Source organism: Apostichopus japonicus, chromosome 6, assembly GCF_037975245.1.
Source record: "Apostichopus japonicus isolate 1M-3 chromosome 6, ASM3797524v1, whole genome shotgun sequence".
NCBI lineage: Eukaryota > Metazoa > Echinodermata > Holothuroidea > Aspidochirotida > Stichopodidae > Apostichopus > Apostichopus japonicus.
In genome coordinates this window covers 5273554-5294390 of record NC_092566.1, presented here as the reverse complement: position 1 = coordinate 5294390, position 20837 = coordinate 5273554, and the positions used below count along the sequence as shown (strand labels likewise).

The window sequence follows — 20837 nt, the reverse complement described above, 5'->3', positions numbered from 1 at the left end:
CGTTTCATTACTGAATGAAAATTACATCAAAAGTTAAAAAAGTATATATCCATAGTAACCACTTGCTTACCAACTTCACATCTATAGTTATAGCAACTGATCAATTTGATTCTTTTTAAAAAAATGATTTCATTTTTGGACTAATCAAAGAAAATACTTACTTGCAATTATGAGCTGTTGAGATCGATGTGGATGAAATTAACCACTCAGTAGGCCATGCTGTGTCTACCTTGATTGTGGTATTCATCCTTGCATCAACTGTAGCAATATGCAGCAATTTACACTGAAATTAGGTAAGAAGAAGAACAAAAAACAAAGAGTCAGTCATTTAAATTCTTAAAGACAATAGAAAAGAAAAAATGTTTGTAAAAGAAAAATTCAGAAAAAAAGGAAATCATCTTCTATCGCCCCCTGAATGTCTCAAAGTTAACTGCTTGGACAGTGTGAAATATCACCCTACATGAAGCACAGTAGGCAATGATCAACAATTTAATAATTTCACTTAACTAACAACATTTTTAATAACAACTAAGGTGATCTAGAAATGCTTCTGAGAAATAACTACTACCAACATTTCTAACTCATAAGGCAAAGTGTTAAATATAAATATTTAGTTGTCAATTCCAGACAAACAACTCATTCCATCACTTAAATGAATTAAGCGGTCACTTGACGAAAAGAAGGCTTGGTACATTCGCAATTAAAGGGATAGTATTTGCAAGTGAAATTTCTTATGCACTTTACACTTTTAGGTAGACTTCACTAAATAGTAGGTATAGATACCTCACCATTATTATGCAAGGTATCGAAACTGCACCATTGTGAGCAAAGATACTTCTACCGTAATTACCAACATTGTCATTGATCAGTATTTTGCAAAAAAATACACAAAATATAGTTGTGAATGTTGTTCAGACATTGCAAAAGATATATGTAAGAATACACACAATTATATAACAATGAGTATAATTTGCCATTTCTTAGAGTACACCATAATTGACCCTACCATGCTAAACAGCCTCACATAACTTGAATGTATTAGTATTCTGTTTGGGCTGAACTAGACCTAAGCTTATTGCCCAGTGAAATCTATGTAAGTTGCCACAAGAAAGAAAAAAATAAGAGATCATTACTATCATCCAGGTAGGCATGTATACATACTTTCAAACACTTTCTTGCCTGACATAGTCAAATAAAGTAAACTTGACTTACTTGATAACATTCTGTGGATTGAAGACTAACATTAATGGAATTTTCCATGGTATTCGGTAAAGAGTTCTGTATGGTCACCTCAGCTGTATCATAGCCAATGTGATGCAATCCAAGGACGTCCCGCTCTGCTTCAAAATAATTTGAATCCTGTCCAACATTGCATGAATATTCAGAGAAGCAGATATCATCTGACAGATGGTCATCTTGGGCCTGTGTCACACCTGCAAAGAAAAGGACCAGAGATACAGTACGGCTATAGCAATGGGTCCATCTGCAGATACTGACACACAAAATACAAATCTACACACCGGAGATCTGTGTTCAGCTGACTTTATTCCAATCTTCCCTTTATATAGACTCTTGTAATCACTATGTTATTTTAGTTATACTTTACTGTAGTAACAAACTGAACATTTTATTAACATTAATATATATAAAGAGGCTATAGCTTGGACAACCTGTGTTGTGCTGATGCGCTCCAGTGTCACTTATCCCTGCCAGCCAACCCTGGATTGTAGATATATTTAGGGCTCATCACTACATAAAACTTCTACATCTCCCCCACTGAATGACACAGGCTGGGTATTACTTTCACAGGTCACAGGCCGATCTTGTACTAATTTTAATTGCAGCTACATGTGCAACTTGATTACTCATCCTCTCTTCACCTACAATTGCAAAGTTTATGAAGGTTAATTGTGTATTGAAATTTTGATAGGAAACAACATATTTGAGGTGAACACTGTAAAAAACTAAAATCAAATGTTGCTTATACTTAAGTTATAGGCCCAGATGCCTTTATTAAAGCTTAGCAGGAAAAGATACTGACCTAGGCTAGGCTGGGCTGCTATTGTTTTAAACTTAATTAGTCACCAGTAGGCTACATTTTGAATTTGGATGACAAATGGCACACCATCTACTATAAATATGTCATTATATTTCAAAGAAAATGGCATTTTTTGTTAGTCTCTTTGAAAACCCTGTGAAATCCGTTACATGGCGCTGCTGTTGTTGTTATTGTGAGCCTGTAGTCCAAGTATATGCCTACTTATGCCTAGCTAGGCTATGCCTTATGTAGCCTAACGTAAGTTCTACAACGACATCCATATTCTGGCATTCATTCTCTGCATGAATATTATCGGAGAGTAAAATACATGGAATTTGCAATGATTGAGCACATTCTTGTACATTAACGTTGATATTAAGCGAATTATTTCTCTCCATGTAAAGCATTCTTACCACACTGTAAAATCGAAGAAGCGAGCAAATACAAAACTATGTAATTCGCCATATTTGTTATGGGACGTTCCATATTTATGATACTGCAGCCTGGGCCACAGTTGAAACGGAGTAACATCAATCCACTACACTAGTTGTTGGACGATTTGCTCACTGTCTCATGATAATTGGAATATATCTAACAAACATTGAAGCTAAAAATTACGGGATACCAAAGTTATAAAATGACTAACTGTAGAAAAATTCATCTATGATTGTACAGAGATTATTGTTTTGATAAAGTAGGGGGCGTGTCAGGCGGACTTCTCATGTGATCTTTCCGCTGGTATTTTTGAACAACCCCACAGATACCACTCCAAGAATACATGTTTTGTTTTTTAAACAAAACAACTAAGCAGCACTTGTAGTCCATGGTTTTTAACAAGGGCGTAGGAACCGGGGGGCTGGAGGCGCCAGCCCCCCCAAGTGAAAAATATGGAGGGGCGGAAGTATCATTCCGCCCCCCCCCCCGCTTCGCAAGTCAGAAAACCACTTTTTTCTCATCCAAATGAGATTTTTTTTCTCATTTATTGCACCAAATTGCATCTAAGGCCAGATGAAAATGCAAAATTATATACAAAATGGAGTGGGTGGGTTGAAGTGTGCTATATTGCACCAAATTGCATCTGAGGCCACCTGGAAATGCAAAAAATTCCAAAGGGAAGGGGGAGACCCCCTCCCCTTAGACCCCTCCCCAGGCCGGCCATCAGTCTTCAGCCCCCCCCCCCCCCACTCAAAAGTACCTTCCTACGCCACTGGTTTATAATATAGACAACAGATTCTCATTTTCTAAATTTCGGAAAACAGCAGTAGCGGAATAAAATATAGGTTGACTTTTGATAAGTATACAAGGGCGGCGGAACCGGGGGGGCACAGGGGGCACGTGCCCCCCCACTTTTCCTCAGGTTAAAAATGTGCCCTTTTTCTACATAAAAATTGAGGTGTCTCAAGTTAGCAAGAGGCCAGGGAACCAGAATGAACACTCGGGAAGGGCCGTTTCCGGCCATCTGAGGGGTCTGTAAAACCCAAAATTTTCTTGTACGCTCCGCGCCAACCGATGGTGGCGCTCCGCTCAGATAGTCGTGCATACAACTTTGCAAATCCTGGCTACGCCCCTGACTTTTAATGAATTTCTGTGGGCCAAACTCAAAGCTATTTCGAATGGAAAATTTTTTGTTAAGATATTAACAAAAAAAAACTCTAATTCGGAAGATTCCTACATTAGCAACTAGCATGATTTCACCTCATTTTGTCTCAAAAGAAAGCTTGTTCCTTGTTTCCCAATTTGCACATTGGATATTGCAGTGCTAGTATGCATATTTTCTTGGGGGGGGGGGGGGGCGTTGATGGAGTGATGTGTATACGCAAATAAGATAATACAATAAGAGTCATAAAGGGTACTAAATATAAGGCTGCATCAGTCCAATCGAATTTCTGCAAAGTGCCCTTTGATGTCGGTGCCCCCCCCCAGATTAAAAGTGCTTCCGCCGCCCTTGTAAGTATATATGAGTCAACGATAAATATGAGGCAAGTGCGCAAAGGGGGGGGGGGTGGAGTGTTGTAGAGGTGTATATCCCCACTCAGACCGCCGTTAGGGGGTAAATGGTTCAGTTGGGTAATTTTTGGACCATTTCGACGGGTTTATCCCGCCACCTCCCCCTTTTTTCATCCTCACACAAAGTACTTATAGGCAACACCTTGCGTTGAGCCCAGACTGGGTCTTAAAACCGGCCCGGCATTTCTTCACCTAGATCGGCCCATTATTCATTGATATGTTACTTACATAGTGATCGCCGTCCTGAGGGAGGGGTCTAAAGGGAGGGGTACCCCCTCCCCACTGAGATCTTTTTTTTTTAAGTTAAGGAATGCCTAAATTCAAATTGTGCTTTACTAGTTTCTCAATTTTGTTGTAGGTTACAATAATCCTTTTAAAAAGACACAAATATAATTTTCCCGAATTTTCACAAATTTTCCTTGATTAAACTAAGAAAAGTTAAGAACGTAAACAAAAATAGACGAAAATATATGTTTTAAACTGGATTTTATCTTGTTTTTCAAGCATTTTGTTGACAACATGCTTGAAAAATATGGGAAAAAAAACCTAAATAAAATCCATTAAGATTGACGGATTGCCTTCAAGTTTGTTACGAACTATAACAGACTAACTAACATGATGATTTCATGAGCTGATTCCCACAGTTAAAAAAGTATTTCTACACAGCTGTCTGCATTCTATTAACTACTGTGAAAATGGGCTGTAATTTTTTGCCAGGCTCCCCAGCCCATCGGCCTACCGGCCCATTGCCCAAATGACCGTGTGCCCAGTCCGCCACTGATTGAGCCTTTTACTTATAGATCTGATGTATAGTCTAAATATGCCACAGAATGTACCATTTGACATCTAATCTTTTCTTCTTATCTTCTGATAGACAACCCAGAACCCCCTATATAGGAGATGTATGTATGTATGTATGTATATGTGATCTTCCCGCAAGCAGGAACTCGCGAAAGAAGCCATGGAGGCTTATAGACTCGCAAGCTGACCGAAGCCAATCTCTCGGCACACATCCATTTAACGTCCATGTCGGGAAGTTGTTATTGAACAACACCCTTGCCAGACGACACACCTTGCTGTCGGCGGGGAATCGAACCGGGGATCTCATGACTGGGAGACGCCGGCGTTAACCACTAGGCTATACACTCCGCCGATTGGCTTCAATAAACCCAGGTAGCACCCCATCCGTTATAAAATCCTTCATTCGCCTCTGACCCTCCCATTAAGGTTCAGGCCCCTATCTTAATCAGTAGGCTCCCCCCCACCCCCACATTATAAAATCATGTACACGCCATTGGTCAAAGCCCAACATTTTGACCACGGCAGTGTTATGTTTGTAGGCTACGTTGGTTACTCTGGGTTTCAATGAACTGTATCACTGCAAATTTGATGATATGCGTCAGTTCCTTTGTTTCTGTCGAGCTTATTTAATGGCCATAATGTAGCATGCTAACATTGTTGGTAGTTTTCCAAAGCCCATTCCTATAGAAAATCTAGTCATCTAAAGTATTCCAAGATTCGGGGAAATAAGATGCTTGTTTAAGATTGTCGTGCATGGGTGACTTTTTTTGTCACTGTCGCTTTTAGCTCTAATAATTTTATCCAAAAGGCTTTACTCCCTTGAAATAGTTTTACCCGGCCTTCACAGTTGAAAGAAAATTCCCTTACGGTTTTGATCATTATTATCAGCCATTCATGAAGCTTTGTACACAGTGTACGGTCATGCTACGGGAAACCACCGTGACATTCCCGTGAGTTGTTTTCTAAAAGTGCAATAGCGCACAGTTTTTAGTTCATGAAACTGAACCCAGCAGCGCAACTTAGCCGATATGGCCGCCCAGTCTGACAACTTTTTGTAATGAAAAACTAATCATTCATCAGTCCCCTGAATTGGCGTGTATTGATATTAACAACGAAACATGCACCATGTGCTATTTGGCATTGTCGCACGGGACCATTTCAGTTTGGGGGGCAGAAACTTTTGTGCCCGAATGTTCCCGTGACACTATCTAAGCGGAGCGCCACCATCGGTTGGCGCGTAGCGTACAAGAATTTTTTTGGCAAAAGATGCCTCTCAGATTGCCGGAAATGGCACTTCTGAGGCCTTGCAAGTTGCATCTAAACATTCTTTATTTTATAATCTCACGTTTTAGAAATTTACGCTTCCCCAAAAATTTGGTAAATTAGAAGAAGATAAAATGGTAACATCACTCGTATGCCTATGCTATTTGGGACCCAATAGATAAGCATCTAGATCCTCTTGGAGATACCCTTCTGTATATAGGCTACCATCGGGCCCACCAAAGAATAGTAGCCCATTAAGGCGGCCAGTACAGTAAAATGCTTGGAATCATTGGAATCATTGGAATCACAGCAATCATTGGGCCCTTCAATACGAAGTCGGGCGCACTAAAACTACAGAAAATAAATATCTATTTTATGTTACTCAAATTGGTTACGTGTGTGTATATGTCCGTTCATTACATTTTAATAAGTAATAATTATGCGTATTCTGTTCACTTTTCTATTTTTTTTTAAATTCAAACTGATTTGTGAGTTATGAATATAAGTGATAGAAACTTGACTGCATGTTGTTTTCGTAATTTGCCATATAGTTTCAATAGAAGTGAGCGCTGTAGAAATACCGTACCATATATTCATTAGGTTGACAACGTTCATAAAGGGTCATGTAAAGTTAAATTCTGTTGAACAACTTTTTCTTTTACTTACTTGGCATTACCGCAACAGGGCCCGTACCGGACTTCAATATCTCAACCATATAAACATGTTACGTACACGGGGACCAGCTAATGTATAAGTCAGGTGGCCCTTTACATTGCAGCTTATTATATCTCGATTACCGTAGCAACGGTTGCCACATAAAAGCGTGGTTTGGAAAGTTTACGAATACTGGGAGGTTAATCAAGGGAATATAATACGAATAGGTGGTGGCTTCCATGTGTCCGTATGTGTGTTTGTCAATGTGTGTTGTACTTTGTTGTGTTAGGGGTAAGCACTCTAGGTGTGCCGCGAACGCCACTACAGTTTGTTCAGATAGTCAATTGAGGGTGTTTTTAAGACATGGTTACTCTTGGATATTACTTGTACCAGAAATCAAACGTCACATTGGTAACCGTACTATGTAATACTGTATGCAACAATATTATTGTGGATGTATCATATCATATTATAAATGATATATTATTATGGTATAATACTATGTGAAAAGGGTGGATGATTTGCCTGATTCGGTTTTTGCTTTTTAGAAAGTTTGGATGCCTATTTTAGGAAGTTCAATTGGGAATTGAGGTTTATGTGTTTTGATTGTTTTCATATGGGTCCTTGATGGGGAATTCATGTCCCTCCTGACCCGTTTTTTTCCATTGAACTAACCAATCTTACTAAACTTTATTATTTAAAGGCTACCGTAAAAGGTTGAAATGATCTTTGTTTACACTGTGTCGTCATTGATTGTCCTGGCAACGTGCATCCGGGCCTTCCGGAGCGACAGCTAAGTAGTGTTTTCGCGAATTCACGCTCCTCAATACAGTATAGGTCAACACCGGTTCATTTATTTGTGTCACAAGCAAACTATTGGCTTTAAAACGTGGAGAAAATAAATCAAGAAAATTATATCCATACACTTTTCTCTTTGAATGTTAACGTTATCACGTTTATATGATTGAATTTTACGATGGAACGTGACCATCCTCATCGCTAAACTGGATGCGAGTGGAATGTTCGCATATCGCCCTGTGTTAGGCTAACATAGTCAGGCTAGACCTATTCAACTATCGGCCTAACGCCTACCTGCTCGCCAGTGTTATTGTTAATGCAAATAAGTGGCGTTCGGTAGTAACAGTAGGCTGCCTAGTGTTCGTTGATTAGGCTAACATTAGCCTCCTAAGTCCTAGCACTATAATGTGGCTCTTATAATGGTAAGCGGCAAAGCCCACACAATACACTAACCTAGCAGGTGAAAGTGGCAATTTAAATCGTTTTGGCGAAGTTTCATGGAGTTGCAATGGAGTACTACGAATATCCAGATTACATAGACATTATGGAACTGTATGTGGAAACACTTACAGGGACCATATTTGAGCTTCATGTGTCACCATTTGAAACAGTGATTTCTGTGAAGGCCAAAATTCAACGTGTGGAAGGTAAGTTAGTGGTTCCTGTTTGTACACGGTTTCAGTTATTCTTCGCACAGAGTACTTTCCGCTTATTGCTTTCCTATGAGAGTTCTTGTGCGGAAAACTTTTTTTTCCATTCACATGTAACACTATATTTTAGGATACCAAATTCACGATGATGTATCAAAGAAAGTCGATAAGGATTGTTAGACTGAGTGTCAGGAAAGTTAAGCTGCTTATAATTTACCTGAGGAATGGGTGTATGTAATTGGGGATTATGTTAAAAAAACAGTATTTTCCCCTGACTAAAACATTGTTTTTCGCTGGCAAATTTGATGTGCGGAAAGCACCGTTTCGTGTAAAATACCATGTGCGCAGAATAATGGTACCCTTTGTACACTACTATTAGTATTACAAACACTATCCTAGGAGTCAGCTAGGACTATTTATAGATGCATTTTGCTTGGATCTTTGACTTTGATCCGTTTGCATACATACAGTACCTGTAGCAAACTACCGATGTTTATTTTTGCTTTCTTTTAGGAATACCGATTGGGCAGCAGCATTTGATATACAGGTCTATGGAATTGGAAGATGAATATTGTCTTCAAGATTATGGGTAAGAATGATGTGATTTGTTATACTTAACTTTGTTCCTCCTTTGATTGTTTTTTTCCAACTTGTTATCTCCTTGAGTGTCAGAAAATTATGCCATCTATTTCATTTTCCTGTTAACTGTGTGCTGCAAGACCTTTCCATAAACTTGTATTTTAACTCAATGATAGTAAGTTAAAATCTTGTGTATTCACGTAAACATTTACATAACTTTCCCCTCCATTCCATAATCCATGATATCTTTAATTTCAGCTAAGATCTGTCTTATCTTTTATAATTTTCTTTCCACTCAGGATTCCTCCAGGGGCTTCATTGAAATTGGTCTTGGCCATGAGGGGAGGCCCTATAAATACACGTAGGAGTGAGTATTTGCCTTCTGGTGAAATGTTTTGTTAAATTATTCATATATTATATTGTAGCATATTTTCATCCTCTTGTTTTTTTTTTTTTTTTTTTTTTTGCTATATTTTGCACCCCCTTGTGTTGAACTTGGATTGGGTAGGCTTCCAATTCCAATTTTACTAAAAGGTGATATAAATGTGGTTTATTCATATTGTGGTGCATTCCAATTGTGATGAAGACAATTAGATGTGCAAATTTAAATGAAGAGAGATATAGGTCACTGCATCTTTTTTGCTTCAACTTCACTTTTGATGTATAACATGAATTAACATCAAATGTTTGTATCTCCAATTGAAATGTGGAAATTGCGTAAAACTTTCACCAGAATGGATAGTATATCTTCTTCTGTCATCTGCCAAATGTATTTTTACATCCGGACTCTGGACTAAATTCTTTTAAGAACTATTTTAATATTATTTGAGTCAAATATGCTCAACTTTTAATTACAAAACCTGCTATACATTATACAAATTGCACATGTATGATAATATCAGGTATATACACAGTTTTGAAAATATCCTTCTGTACGTTTGCACCTAATTCCATGTTGTGTCCCTAACGATCATACCACCTATATCTATGTTCACATTTGACCAGTACCGATGGAAGACCCTGCTATAAGAGAAATGGCTGACTACATGGAGGCAAATAAAGATGAGATTTGGGAGAAGCTCCCAGGAAACAGACAAGTCACGCTACTGGTCTTCAGGGAAGGGGATCAGTTGAATTTCTTTCGAGTCGTGGACCGAGGAGATGGCACCCTTACACCCCTTTCGGAGTCTTTAAGGTCAGTCAGTGTACTGTAATGTTGTGCATGAAAGTCTGTTACTGATGTGTGTAATTATGTGTGTGTTATGATATGTTAACTCATTACGAGCATAATATCATAAATGGCTGTGTAAATTAACTCCCCTACAGTTAGGAATAACTTTTGATACAGTTTGCCTGGACTCACCTTTGATGTTTTCTACATAACAGGTTTTGAGTGGGCAACAAGATTAATATGTGATGGAAGATATTGCTCACACATAAATTACTGTACACAATACCTGTTTGTCCCTAGGGGCACCATCACAGATGGGTTTGGGTATAATCACTGACCACTAGTCTACAGGTCACAGTAAGCCTCGTACAATTCCAAAGAATGAATTTAAATATGTTGAGGTGAAGGTACAAAATGTGGTCTGCTCAATTTCCTTCACTATTGCAAAGACTCGATTCGCAATAAGAGGTAGTTTTGTTTTGGAATCAGCATTTTGAAGGTAAGCGTACCAATGTGCGAACAGCTTTGGAATCCACATTGTATCTACCATGTAATAGGTTTGCACGTTAGAGAGCTGTCCATTCTCCACAGAGATCATTAGAAAGGAACAGAAAGTCTATGGTTTGGGAGTACTTGTGACAATTTTTGCATGATTTTGAAATATTATTCGTGTTGGAGCATATGAGAAGTGTTTCGAGAATCACATTTGTAAATAGAAAATCTTGGCCCAACAAATATTTGCAAGAATTCTAGTAAGAGGCAGTCTCCTTTGGAAACAGAACTTTGTGTTACCTATATGTATAGTACTGTAACTAAGCCAGGTAACCTACAGATGGTTGCAAGTGCTGGGAGTATTTTAGTGTCCCAATATTGTGTAGTAGGTTTGAAGGCTCAGAGATTTGTCTCTTATACTATAATATGGTTTGTATGGGTGAAGAACTACTATAAATCTATTGGACTTGTACAGCAACTTTGAAAATTTTGCATATCCTTTTTGTGAAGCTACATACTGTACTGGATAAATTATTCCCTGGGTCGTCTTGTTACATAAAAAAGACGAAATTAAGTCTGTTGTATAAGCTGTTGACTTGGCAATGAGACAATAGCTCCTAATTAATTGTTTCAGTACATACACAGACCTCTGTTATACATATATGGAAGCAGAGTACATACAGAGTACATACCAGAGTTACAGTATATATATATATGGAAACAAGAACTGCATTTAACTGTAGATCCCCTGATAGTGATTAAACTATAGATTGGTATCATTTTAATCCCATAAGGGAAAAACCCCAATGAGTAAATTGTAAATATATGTATACACATTACACAATAGAATAGCAGATTGCTGTCCCGCTTCACTGCTCACTAATAATGTCTCCATTGAATCATGATAGCCAGGGATACATTTATTTTAAGTGTAATTATATTTTAATCTGAGTGAGTAGTAACCATTATCAGCATTACCAAGTGCTCTCATGACCTTCCCTCATCATTGTGTCTTATGTACCTTCACCATCATGCTGCTGGGAACTGTTTTCTTGAGCAGGCTTTTTGAGCAGACAGGTCTCCCCTATCCTTTACCTAGATTCTAGACTTGCATTACATGCAATGTTACACAGAAAAATGTACATTAATTTTGGCATTAGTTGCTTTGCATATTTTATTGGGAAAATATCCAGTGCTATAAATCGCAATTTAATAACACCAATGTTCATGTATCTTTAGTAATGGTTGCTTGTGATACATGTGTACAAAGATCTTACTGGTGCGTGTGTGTGTGATTGGACAACTAGGTGTATGCTGTGCATAAGCATATGATACTTCAAACTTCCTAGGTATGGATATTTTCAGTTAAGTATTGGTTGCGCATGAACACATCATTCAAAGTAACTTCTTATGATACTTGTTATGATAATGTTTAATGATACTTTAAAATCAGGTATGGATATTTTCAGTTAACCATTGGTCATGGATGTTGACATCATACAAAGTAACCCCTCATGATACTCCTTATGATACTTCTGAGTTCTCATGACACTGTTTATGGTGTTTTCGATTCCTGAGTATGAATATGTTCAGCTGTAACTGTTAGTTGTGATAACATACAAATTTCACTCCTTGTGATAATTCTTATCATAATTCAAAATTCCTAGATATATGGATATTTTCAGTTGAATATTGGTCATGCATGGTCACATCATAGAAGTTAGCTTGCATCTCTTTGGTAATTACCACTTGTCTGCAGAATCAGCTATTTACTGAGGTACTAGTTTAACTGTACATGCTGTATTGATTTGCACACAGAGCCCTAACAAAGACCGCCTATGGAGATTAAGTACTGTGGTGTATTGATTTATAAGATTGTGGTATTCAATGTGTATAGTCTAGGGTTATCTCTAACACAATCACATCCTAAAGAGATTCATGATTGTTGCCTAGAGATCACACACAGTGTTGTGAATAGAAACAGCCCTGATGATTCACAACAACATTTCATACACCTGCACATTTATAATTAGCTTACAAAATCAGTTCGCTGCACTGAATGAAGGCTAGTATGTTTATGTTTGGTCACCTACAGTAGTGTACCTTAGCCATATGAAAAAGATGATAGGGCTGCTCAATAGTGAAGACGTCAAGGGATGTTATTCAAGTGCTCAAAGTTTTGTGTAGCTTGTTTTTTTTTATGCTCTGGTTATTGCCCTCATATTTAAAAATAATGTGGTCCCTTTGGACAAAGAAGTACTACTTACTTTATTGCACTTGTATAGCAGCTTGTTAATTTGCATAAATACCATTCTGCTCTTTGATACAAGATAAATTATTCTCTGGAAGGGTTGCTTTGCTTAAACAATAAACCTATACTAAGATTCTGTAGTAAAACTGTGAAATGTCCTCCTAAAGTCCATAATGATGCCCATGTCCACAATGAAATATGATAGTTATATTGGTCTGATATCATGTGTTTGTTTCTGTGAATGTTTCAGGATTAATTCTAAAATACCCTCCGCTAATCCTTTACCCATGTCCATAATGGTGAAAGTTGTGTGGAATGTACAAGGTGTTTGTTTCAGTGAATATGAATGGATTAATCCTAAAATGTCCTCTACTAATCCTATACCAATGTCCATAATGGTGACAGTTGTGTGGAATGATATAAGGTGTTTGATTCAGTGAATATTAATGGATTAATCCTAAAATGTCCTCTACTAATCCTATACCCATGTCCATAATGGTGACAGTTGTGTGGAATGATATAAGGTGTTTGATTCAGTGAATATTAATGGATTAATCCTAAAATGTCCTCTACTAATCCTATACCCATGTCCATAATGGTGACAGTTGTGTGGAATGATATAAGGTGTTTGATTCAGTGAATATTAATGGATTAATCCTAAAATGTCCTCTACTAATCCTATACCCATGTCCATAATGGTGACAGTTGTGTGGAATGAATAAAAGCGTTTGTTTCAGTGAATATAAGGGATTATTCTTTAAACATCCCCCATAAATGCTCAAATGATAACCATATCCAAAGTGTGACAGTTACATTGATTGATATCAAGTGTTTGTTTTCATTGAATATTAGGGATTAATATCTTGGACAGTACTTTTGCAGTCAAATTTAGAATCTTTTCAATTTAGAAAGTCATTTCAGATGGGAAAACCATACTGTAGGTTGCTCTTGGATGAAAATCCCACCTTACTATGACCGGGCCGGGTATCGATTGCTAAGCCTGATTGCTTCAAATGCCACCGCCTTTATCCACTAGGCCACAGCACCGGTACTGCGCTGTTACTACATATACTTTACATGTATATAAACTTATATGTGTGATTAAACAGGTCAAGTTATATCATCTCCTTATCTTTCCTACTACAGTGGTGCCTCTGTGCATAACGGTGAATACGAAGAAGAGGTGGAGGATGCCAAGGAACTGACCGTAGAACAGGCCCAAGAGAACGACGCTGTCATGAACAAAATGAAGTCGCTGAGAGCCAAGATGGAAAATTTAACGTTGGTGAAAAAGGTAAGGTACAACTCAAAACAGGATGGTTCATAAGACATAATGGATTCTTTTAAGTATGATGGTCCTTAATGGACACTGTATGCCATGCATTCTTAAGGTGGAACAATATCATAACATCATATATTTCCATATATGTAATGTTGAATTGCCATGACGCTGTAACTTATACTGGTTTTTATCTTTACAAATATTGTCAAAGTGTCAAGTTGCCACATTTCACTAAACTAGCCAACACGTTTTTCATGATCACTGCAAAAAAATGCCATTGCAAATAAAAACACAGTATTTGTTAAAAATTCTCAAGTGACACTAACATGACATCTTTACAACATGTACTAACAGAGTATAGTTATATCTGATGTGTCCCTTCAGGACCCCCATACATTAGTAAGACCTCACATTCAACACACGTTCCTACTCAAGTCTTTCAATGTAAAAAGAAGTCACAAAATATTGAAAATAAACATAAAATCAGTTCAACTTCAATGACACATTTTTTTGTTGGACGTATTTTAAAATTTTATGACCATCTCTGACATTGTCAAGACTTATATACTATTGATTGTTTTACGTTGGAAAAACTTTGAGAGGGTATGCCTTATTTCCTAATTTTATTGAAATATATTAAGAATATTTTATAGCAAACTTTAACCTCAAGCTGACCTCTCACTGTCTTCTTTTTTTTTCCACCTTATAATTTTGTTCAGCAATCTAAAATTCCACGGCCACCATCGAGACCCAAGAGTACCTCCAAGAGGCGTGTCGCCTCTGTCAGAAATGTGAGGGGTAGCATGAACACTATGAGTAGAGTGGAACCACTTCCCCCCGTCAGGGGTAGTCTTGAAAGAGACAAGAAGCTCGAGACTATAGAACCAGCCGACCTGTTATCTAATCCTGGGACACGAAGTAGGAGCGGCCCTCAAGTACGGCACTCCTCCAGCCAAGGAGAACTGGAGGGTGATCGTATTCAAAGTGGACCCAAGTCAGTCCAAGTGACTGCCGGTGCCGAACAGAGAGAACTTAGTTTGGAAAACAAAACTACCGTGCCTAGTTCGCCCAGGAAAAGCGAGTCCATGAAGAAGAGCATGATCAGGCCGCGTGTGCTATCGGGAAAGAGGACCCGTCTAGCAGTCGGTTCTTCTTCCAGCCAGAGACTCAATACGGCAGAAAGGAGGCATAGTCCTCTGCCGAATGTACTGGCCCAACAAAATCTAGAGAAACTCAGTGCTAAATTCCATAGGAATCATCAGAAACAATCCACAAGCTTGCCTCATTTCGCTCAAGGAAGTCTGCTGGAGGATCACATGGGGCCTGCTACCAGCTCCCAGAGGGTACCGTCCACCTTGCCAAGTCAACCCGACAGCGGCTCCGCAGCCGAGAGGCTCGGCTTAGGGACCGCCCCCGATGCACGGGTCGTGACCGACCTCGTCAATCAAGCTAACAGAGAAGGCAAGATCAATAACATCGTTCGCACCTCGCAAAGGGACCCCCTGACGGGGCTGAGTAGCAGTCGGGCCAGGATATCACCGAGTCCCGCGGTATTGAATAGGGTCTTCAATGGCAGTGCCAGCGTACATAGATCCAGTGAAAGACTCTCCACCCCGGAAGCCAGGCAGGCGCTGATCGTGAGTCCATACATTTATTGCCCTTTTTTAGGTCCAATTGTAATAGTTTTTTTAAAAAGAGCAAAGAAAATTATTGGAAATTATTTCAACCCGTGACCTTGTGATTGAAAATCCTGCGTTCAGAAAACTGAAAAACCAGCCGACACAGCTGGTTGAAATCCATTCGTAGCCAATAATTTCTCTTATACTTTCAAAATCCGTATTTATTACTTTTCCCAGATTGCTGTTCATGACTTGCACTAGTTATCAAAAGTGTAAATTTTCCCTTTTCAACTATTTATCGGTTGTCAAGGAAATACATTACAAAGAAAAAACAATGTACTCTGCTGAAGACAATAGAAACCAATATATTGGTTCAGGAAGTAATCTCTTTCTCTTTTTCCTTCCTCATTCACACAGTCTGCTCATAGTATGAGAGGTAGATTGTCTGGTGGCAGGGATGGTCGTATCGGTAAGTACATGACAGTTTACCCCCCTTCACACCGTTGAAAGCCTGAATAACTGTTTAATTGTAAATTTTGAGTTCAGCCATAAACATAAACTTCAAACATGTGAGACGATCCATAAAACAGTATAAAACAGTAAAAGCTGTTGATTTATTAATATTTCCATAAGACATTTGGAGAACTTGATAAAAAGTTTTGGGGTGCACCATATGTATGCCATTGGTAGGCTAGCAACTCAGGGAGGGAGAGGGGGAGGGTTGAACTTAATGGATGCATTGGGGCATAAATTGCTAATGCCTCAGTTTTCCAGCAAGAGACTGGGGGCCTTGAAACAAGCAAAGTTGAATTTCTTGAACAAACTAAGCACCTTTGATAGCCAAGAGGAAATCACCCAGGCCACCCCAACCTGGCATCAGTGCCACAAAATGTTATTAACATTAACCGAGTCAATTAAAAGACCAGTGACAGTCAAGATTCAATGACTGCTATTAAGAAAGTGAGAAAATCATTCAATTATTTTTTTTTTTTTCTTTCTTCTTGTTTTGATACCAGAGTTCTGTGAATTTCAGTCAGTCTCGACAGATTTCTCTTGCAATGTTTTGCGATAATAATCTTCTTTCAAACTTGATACGGCTTAAGTTAAATAATGTTTTACCCCATTTTTTTTTCTCTGGTAGCGGTGTCTCCAGTCTGTCGTCTTCCTCCTGTCGTGAACTCGAGCATTTCACCAAAGAAGAAATCCAGCAAACGCTGTTACCTATGCAACAAGAAAACAGGCCTTGCAACAAGCTACCAATGCAGGTAATTAAAGAATCATCATTATTGACTTCTCTACTCACTTACCTGTCTCCTCGCACCAACTGTAACCTCTGGCAAGCTACAGTATGTTACCTTTGGCACTGCATACCCCTTATCCTTGCCCCCCCTCCCCCGCACACCAACTGTGACCTCTGGCAAGCTACAATATGTTACCTCTGGCACTGCATCCCCTTACCCCCGCCCCCCACACCCTCCGAAGGTGGCCCATCGGATTTTGTGTCATCATTAGTTTATCCTGATGGGTCCATTCAGACTTTTCATAGTGCTTTCTCTGCTCTCATTTACCAAGAGCATTCATTCCAGCAAATTTGTGGTCCTTTTTACAATGTTGAGTGTCTTCTGAAAACTCTTGTAAGATGGGGGTTAATAACATTTTGTAGCTCCTAATATTTTTGTCAGAGTACCCAGTTATACAATACTACAATATGGACATTCCCCACCCTCACCCCTTTTTATTTATGTGGACTTTTATGTTCAGTTTTTTATTCCTCATGTTACTTAAAGTACAGAAGGCATTGGTATTGGACCCGGGCTGGAATTCTTAAACGGTAAGGACACAAAAACTAGTGAATTAAAAGATGTTACGCAGCTAATTCTGTTTTCGTTATTTCGCAGATGCGGTCATAACTACTGCGCCTCCCATCGATATGCCGAGGCACATAGCTGCGGATTTGACTACAAATCAGAAGGAAGGAAACTGTTAGAGCAGAACAATCCTCTCGTCAGCGCACCGAAGCTTCCAAAGATTTAACGGTGGAGCAACCACCATTTCAATCATGTTTTTAATGAAATTAAAAACTATCGAATTATGCATTCCAAATTAAATTGATTATACCCATAAACAGGGAAAAGAAATCAGCAAAATTTGTCAAAGTGACGAAACAATGTTTTTATCTCGTCTTCTAAAAATTGGTCATAAGAAATGTTTTTTAAATCTGGGAGAAAATATTTCAAGTGAATAATGGAGAAAGTGAAATTGTAATGTAGTGGGAGGTTGGCTCGGGAGAGGAGAGGGACATGGGGAAAGGGTGGATGGCAGGTAGTATTGTGGACCACTTAATTTTGATTTTTCAGATGAGCTAAATAATTTCGTAAAAATCGAGTGTGAGTCTCCCGTAGGGCTCCTGTAGTCATGGAAAAATCTTGTTGTTATGAATTTGATGCTTTAACTAACAGAAAAAATATCGGAAACTGTTGTTGTACTATGTAAGTGTGCATCAGTGGTAAGGCCCCAGTAAACTTTCTTGAATATGTGAGGAAAACTTGCATTAGGTCTAGTACAAGAATGTTATAAGTCTTCTCTTGAGAGATTTCCCCAAGAATCTCTACAATTAATAAATATATTAAACATTGTAGGAACTGATAGGACTCTTTCTATTTGGATTCTTGTAGGTTAGGACTTTAAACTGTGCGTTCATATCTCTCCCTCTCTCTTTCCACCCTATTACAATATAGCAATTTTTATATAGCAAACTGCTTCTAAAAATAAAACCTTGCCAAATTTGATAAAGCGACAGTTTGGATTAATTAAACAAATTACCTGTTGGAAGACCGTCGAAGTCAATTCAAACTATCGATAAATGTCTTCCTCGTCCTGCTAGAGAAGACATATTTGAAAGCAGGAAGATCGATGACTTTTGTTTTTTCAAGCCAGCAATGACTAATCCACGATTGTGCCAAAAAAGGAGGTGAACAAATAATAAACAGAAGATTAAGTAGGAACAAGGGACACAGGTAAAACAAAATAACAATAAATGAAAACGATGGTGGCAGAATACTCATACATTAGTGAATATTATTCATTTTTATGTTCATTTAACTAAACTTTTCTTGGAGAAAGATTTGAAATATCTGATCTCCTCTCTTGTATCAAGGCCTTGAAAAGGCTGTAGATTTCATAGAGTATTGATTGGTTTATCCAAATAGTGTAGGATAAAGGGAAATGGTTTGAGATGTTGGAGGGGGGAGGGGAGGGGTGGAGCTTTTATCAGTTCCCTGATCAAATCTGTGATCAGTCAACATTGTGCCTATTACACATGGATTGATTGGTAAATTTTGTAGGGATCGTATTTACGAATTCTGTCCTTTTCTTTGTATCAACTTTCAATCTGTAGGAAAACCACTTGTATTATCAAATTTTAACATTAAAAAAAAACACTATTTTTTGAGCAAATATTTTGAATGATTTTTTTATTTTTAATTCTTTAGACATATTACTCTTATAAGCAGATACAGTGCAATAACTTTATCCTTTGTGTGTGGTTTTATTACCTTTTTATTTGTATTTTTTTCTGTCTTTTGTCTGTTTTTTTTTGTTTTTTTTTGGCTTCTGTCATGATTATTCCTTTGCTACATTGAGCTCTGTTCTATAGCAATTAAGCAATTTCTTTAAAAGAAAAACAAAACGCGCCCTTTTATAAACTTGATGGGAAAACGCCTTTGTTTTCTCAATGGAAGAAAACTACAAAGCTCACTGGTTTAATTGTGTCCTGCAACCCCCATCCCCACCTCCCATCACATACCCCCATTCCTGGTTTAATATGAAGTTGTTATGTCAGTATGTCTAAGGTAAAGTATCTATGATGTGTATCTTTCCTGAGTACTATATATATATTATGTCATTTCTCATTTTTTCTATAGAGTTTGTCTTCAATTTTGGTTCACCAAAGTATAATATAGAATACTAAAATTGTCTTGTTTACTAATGGCAAAGAGTGTTTTCAAGAAAGGTGATAACAATGTCTGAAATGTTTCTAAGACCAATGGCAACTAAACCTACTCAACTTCCTCTCTTTTTGAGTGATGGGTAATGAGAGGAATGATGGAATGTGTATATTCTTGATGTAGATTGCCTTCATCACAAATGCCAATTACCCAGAGTAAAATATGTTCAAAGATTAGTTACATCCATGTGTCAGTTTCTTTGTGTCTTCAAACGTAAGTTGAAAGGGATATAATCTGAATAGGGGATATAGGCCAGGACTAACTATTCGCTGGGTTGTTTGGCAGTCTGTCAGTCCAAATGTATCTTCTGTAGAACTGAATACCCAACTTGGTTGAGATCAGTGGTATTTTTTATTACAGAAGGGTTTGAACCTGAAACGTTGTAATTTAATAATTTACTTTTGCATAGTATCAACCAAGTTTTCGACCTCCATGTATTTCTATCCTATGCAACGCAGTTTTGCTGTTGAGACTAGTGGAACATTAGTAGTTGTTAGAGCTATCAACAGACAACTGTGATGATATATATTTATATATATATATATATATATATATATATATATATATATATATATATACTGTACACACATAATAACAGAGAACTTGCTCTAAAGATTTAATCTAATTTAGTCAGGAAACTGTATTGTGTTCAGTACCATAGCTGTAATTCAAGTATATAATCAGCCATTATCAACCAATCTTGGCTTGTCTCCATCATTTTATAGTGTGCATACACATTTTACAGAATGTGTGGATATATAAATGTATGTATGCGTGCATTTACTTGTGTGTGTATGCATTTATTAAATATTACATATATCAATAGAGCATATAATTCATTTCCACGTGGTCCCCTAAACCTATTTTAATTTGTATCAGCCTTGGCTAATAGTGAGTACTGCTGGTGAACGACAGTTTTCAAAGGACATTAAGAAAACTACTTACTTGTTGAGTGCCAAGTCTTGTGTGTGTGATCATAGCGAATTAATACAATAAATGATTGAAAATGGTACCAGCTCTTTGTGATATCAGTTCTCTGTGAATGTCTTTTCGCCATTTCTGTTTACATAATGATTCACCCCTCCCACGCCCCGCTCGCCTAATTTTTATTCCCAGGACGGATAAGGGTTTCAGGTTTTTCAGGAATTTACAAATTCGTTTGAAATCAGAGTAAGGGTTTAGAAAGTGGGTTAGGGATCGATAAAAAGAAGGATTGTCGTTCATA

The 20837-nt window shown here is 37.9% G+C and overlaps 2 protein-coding genes across 5 annotated transcripts in view; one reads left to right on the top strand and one right to left on the bottom strand.

Annotated features, from left to right (window-relative positions):
• Nucleotides 1-2734, bottom strand: part of LOC139968773 (heparan-alpha-glucosaminide N-acetyltransferase-like) — a 29149-nt gene extending 26415 nt beyond the window's left edge. For 2 of the 4 annotated variants that reach the window (XR_011793533.1, XM_071973137.1), the window contains exons 1-3: nt 2452-2733; nt 1213-1433; nt 162-283 (exon numbers count right to left, since the gene is read on the bottom strand). Coding sequence is in view for 3 of the 4 variants with exons in the window: in XM_071973137.1 (XP_071829238.1) it covers nt 162-283; nt 1213-1433; nt 2452-2569 (461 nt within the window). In the remaining variant the exon portion in view is untranslated. Of the gene's footprint in view, nt 1-161; nt 284-1212; nt 1434-2041; nt 2267-2451 lie in introns of those variants that run through there. The other 2 variants (XM_071973138.1, XM_071973139.1) reach the window with 2 other exon arrangements.
• A 4805-nt stretch (nt 2735-7539) lies between these two features.
• LOC139968770 (AN1-type zinc finger protein 4-like) lies at nt 7540-20624 on the top strand. The gene is made up of 9 exons (XM_071973133.1): nt 7540-8208; nt 8725-8800; nt 9090-9157; nt 9796-9985; nt 13851-13998; nt 14706-15623; nt 16023-16074; nt 16747-16870; nt 17504-20624. Exons 1-9 carry the CDS (start codon nt 8070-8072, stop codon nt 17637-17639), a joined length of 1851 nt encoding a protein of 616 aa, XP_071829234.1. The 5' UTR covers nt 7540-8069; the 3' UTR covers nt 17640-20624.
• The last annotated feature ends 213 nt before the right edge of the window (nt 20625-20837 follow it).

Coding starts and splice junctions, on each gene's coding strand:
- LOC139968770 (XM_071973133.1), top strand. CDS start 8,070: ATGGAGTACTACGAATATCCAGATTACATAGACATTATGGAACTGTAT. Junction 13,999..14,705: donor ATTTAACGTTGGTGAAAAAG/GTAAGGTACAAC, acceptor AATTTTGTTCAG/CAATCTAAAATTCCACGGCC. Junction 15,624..16,022: donor AAGCCAGGCAGGCGCTGATC/GTGAGTCCATAC, acceptor TCATTCACACAG/TCTGCTCATAGTATGAGAGG.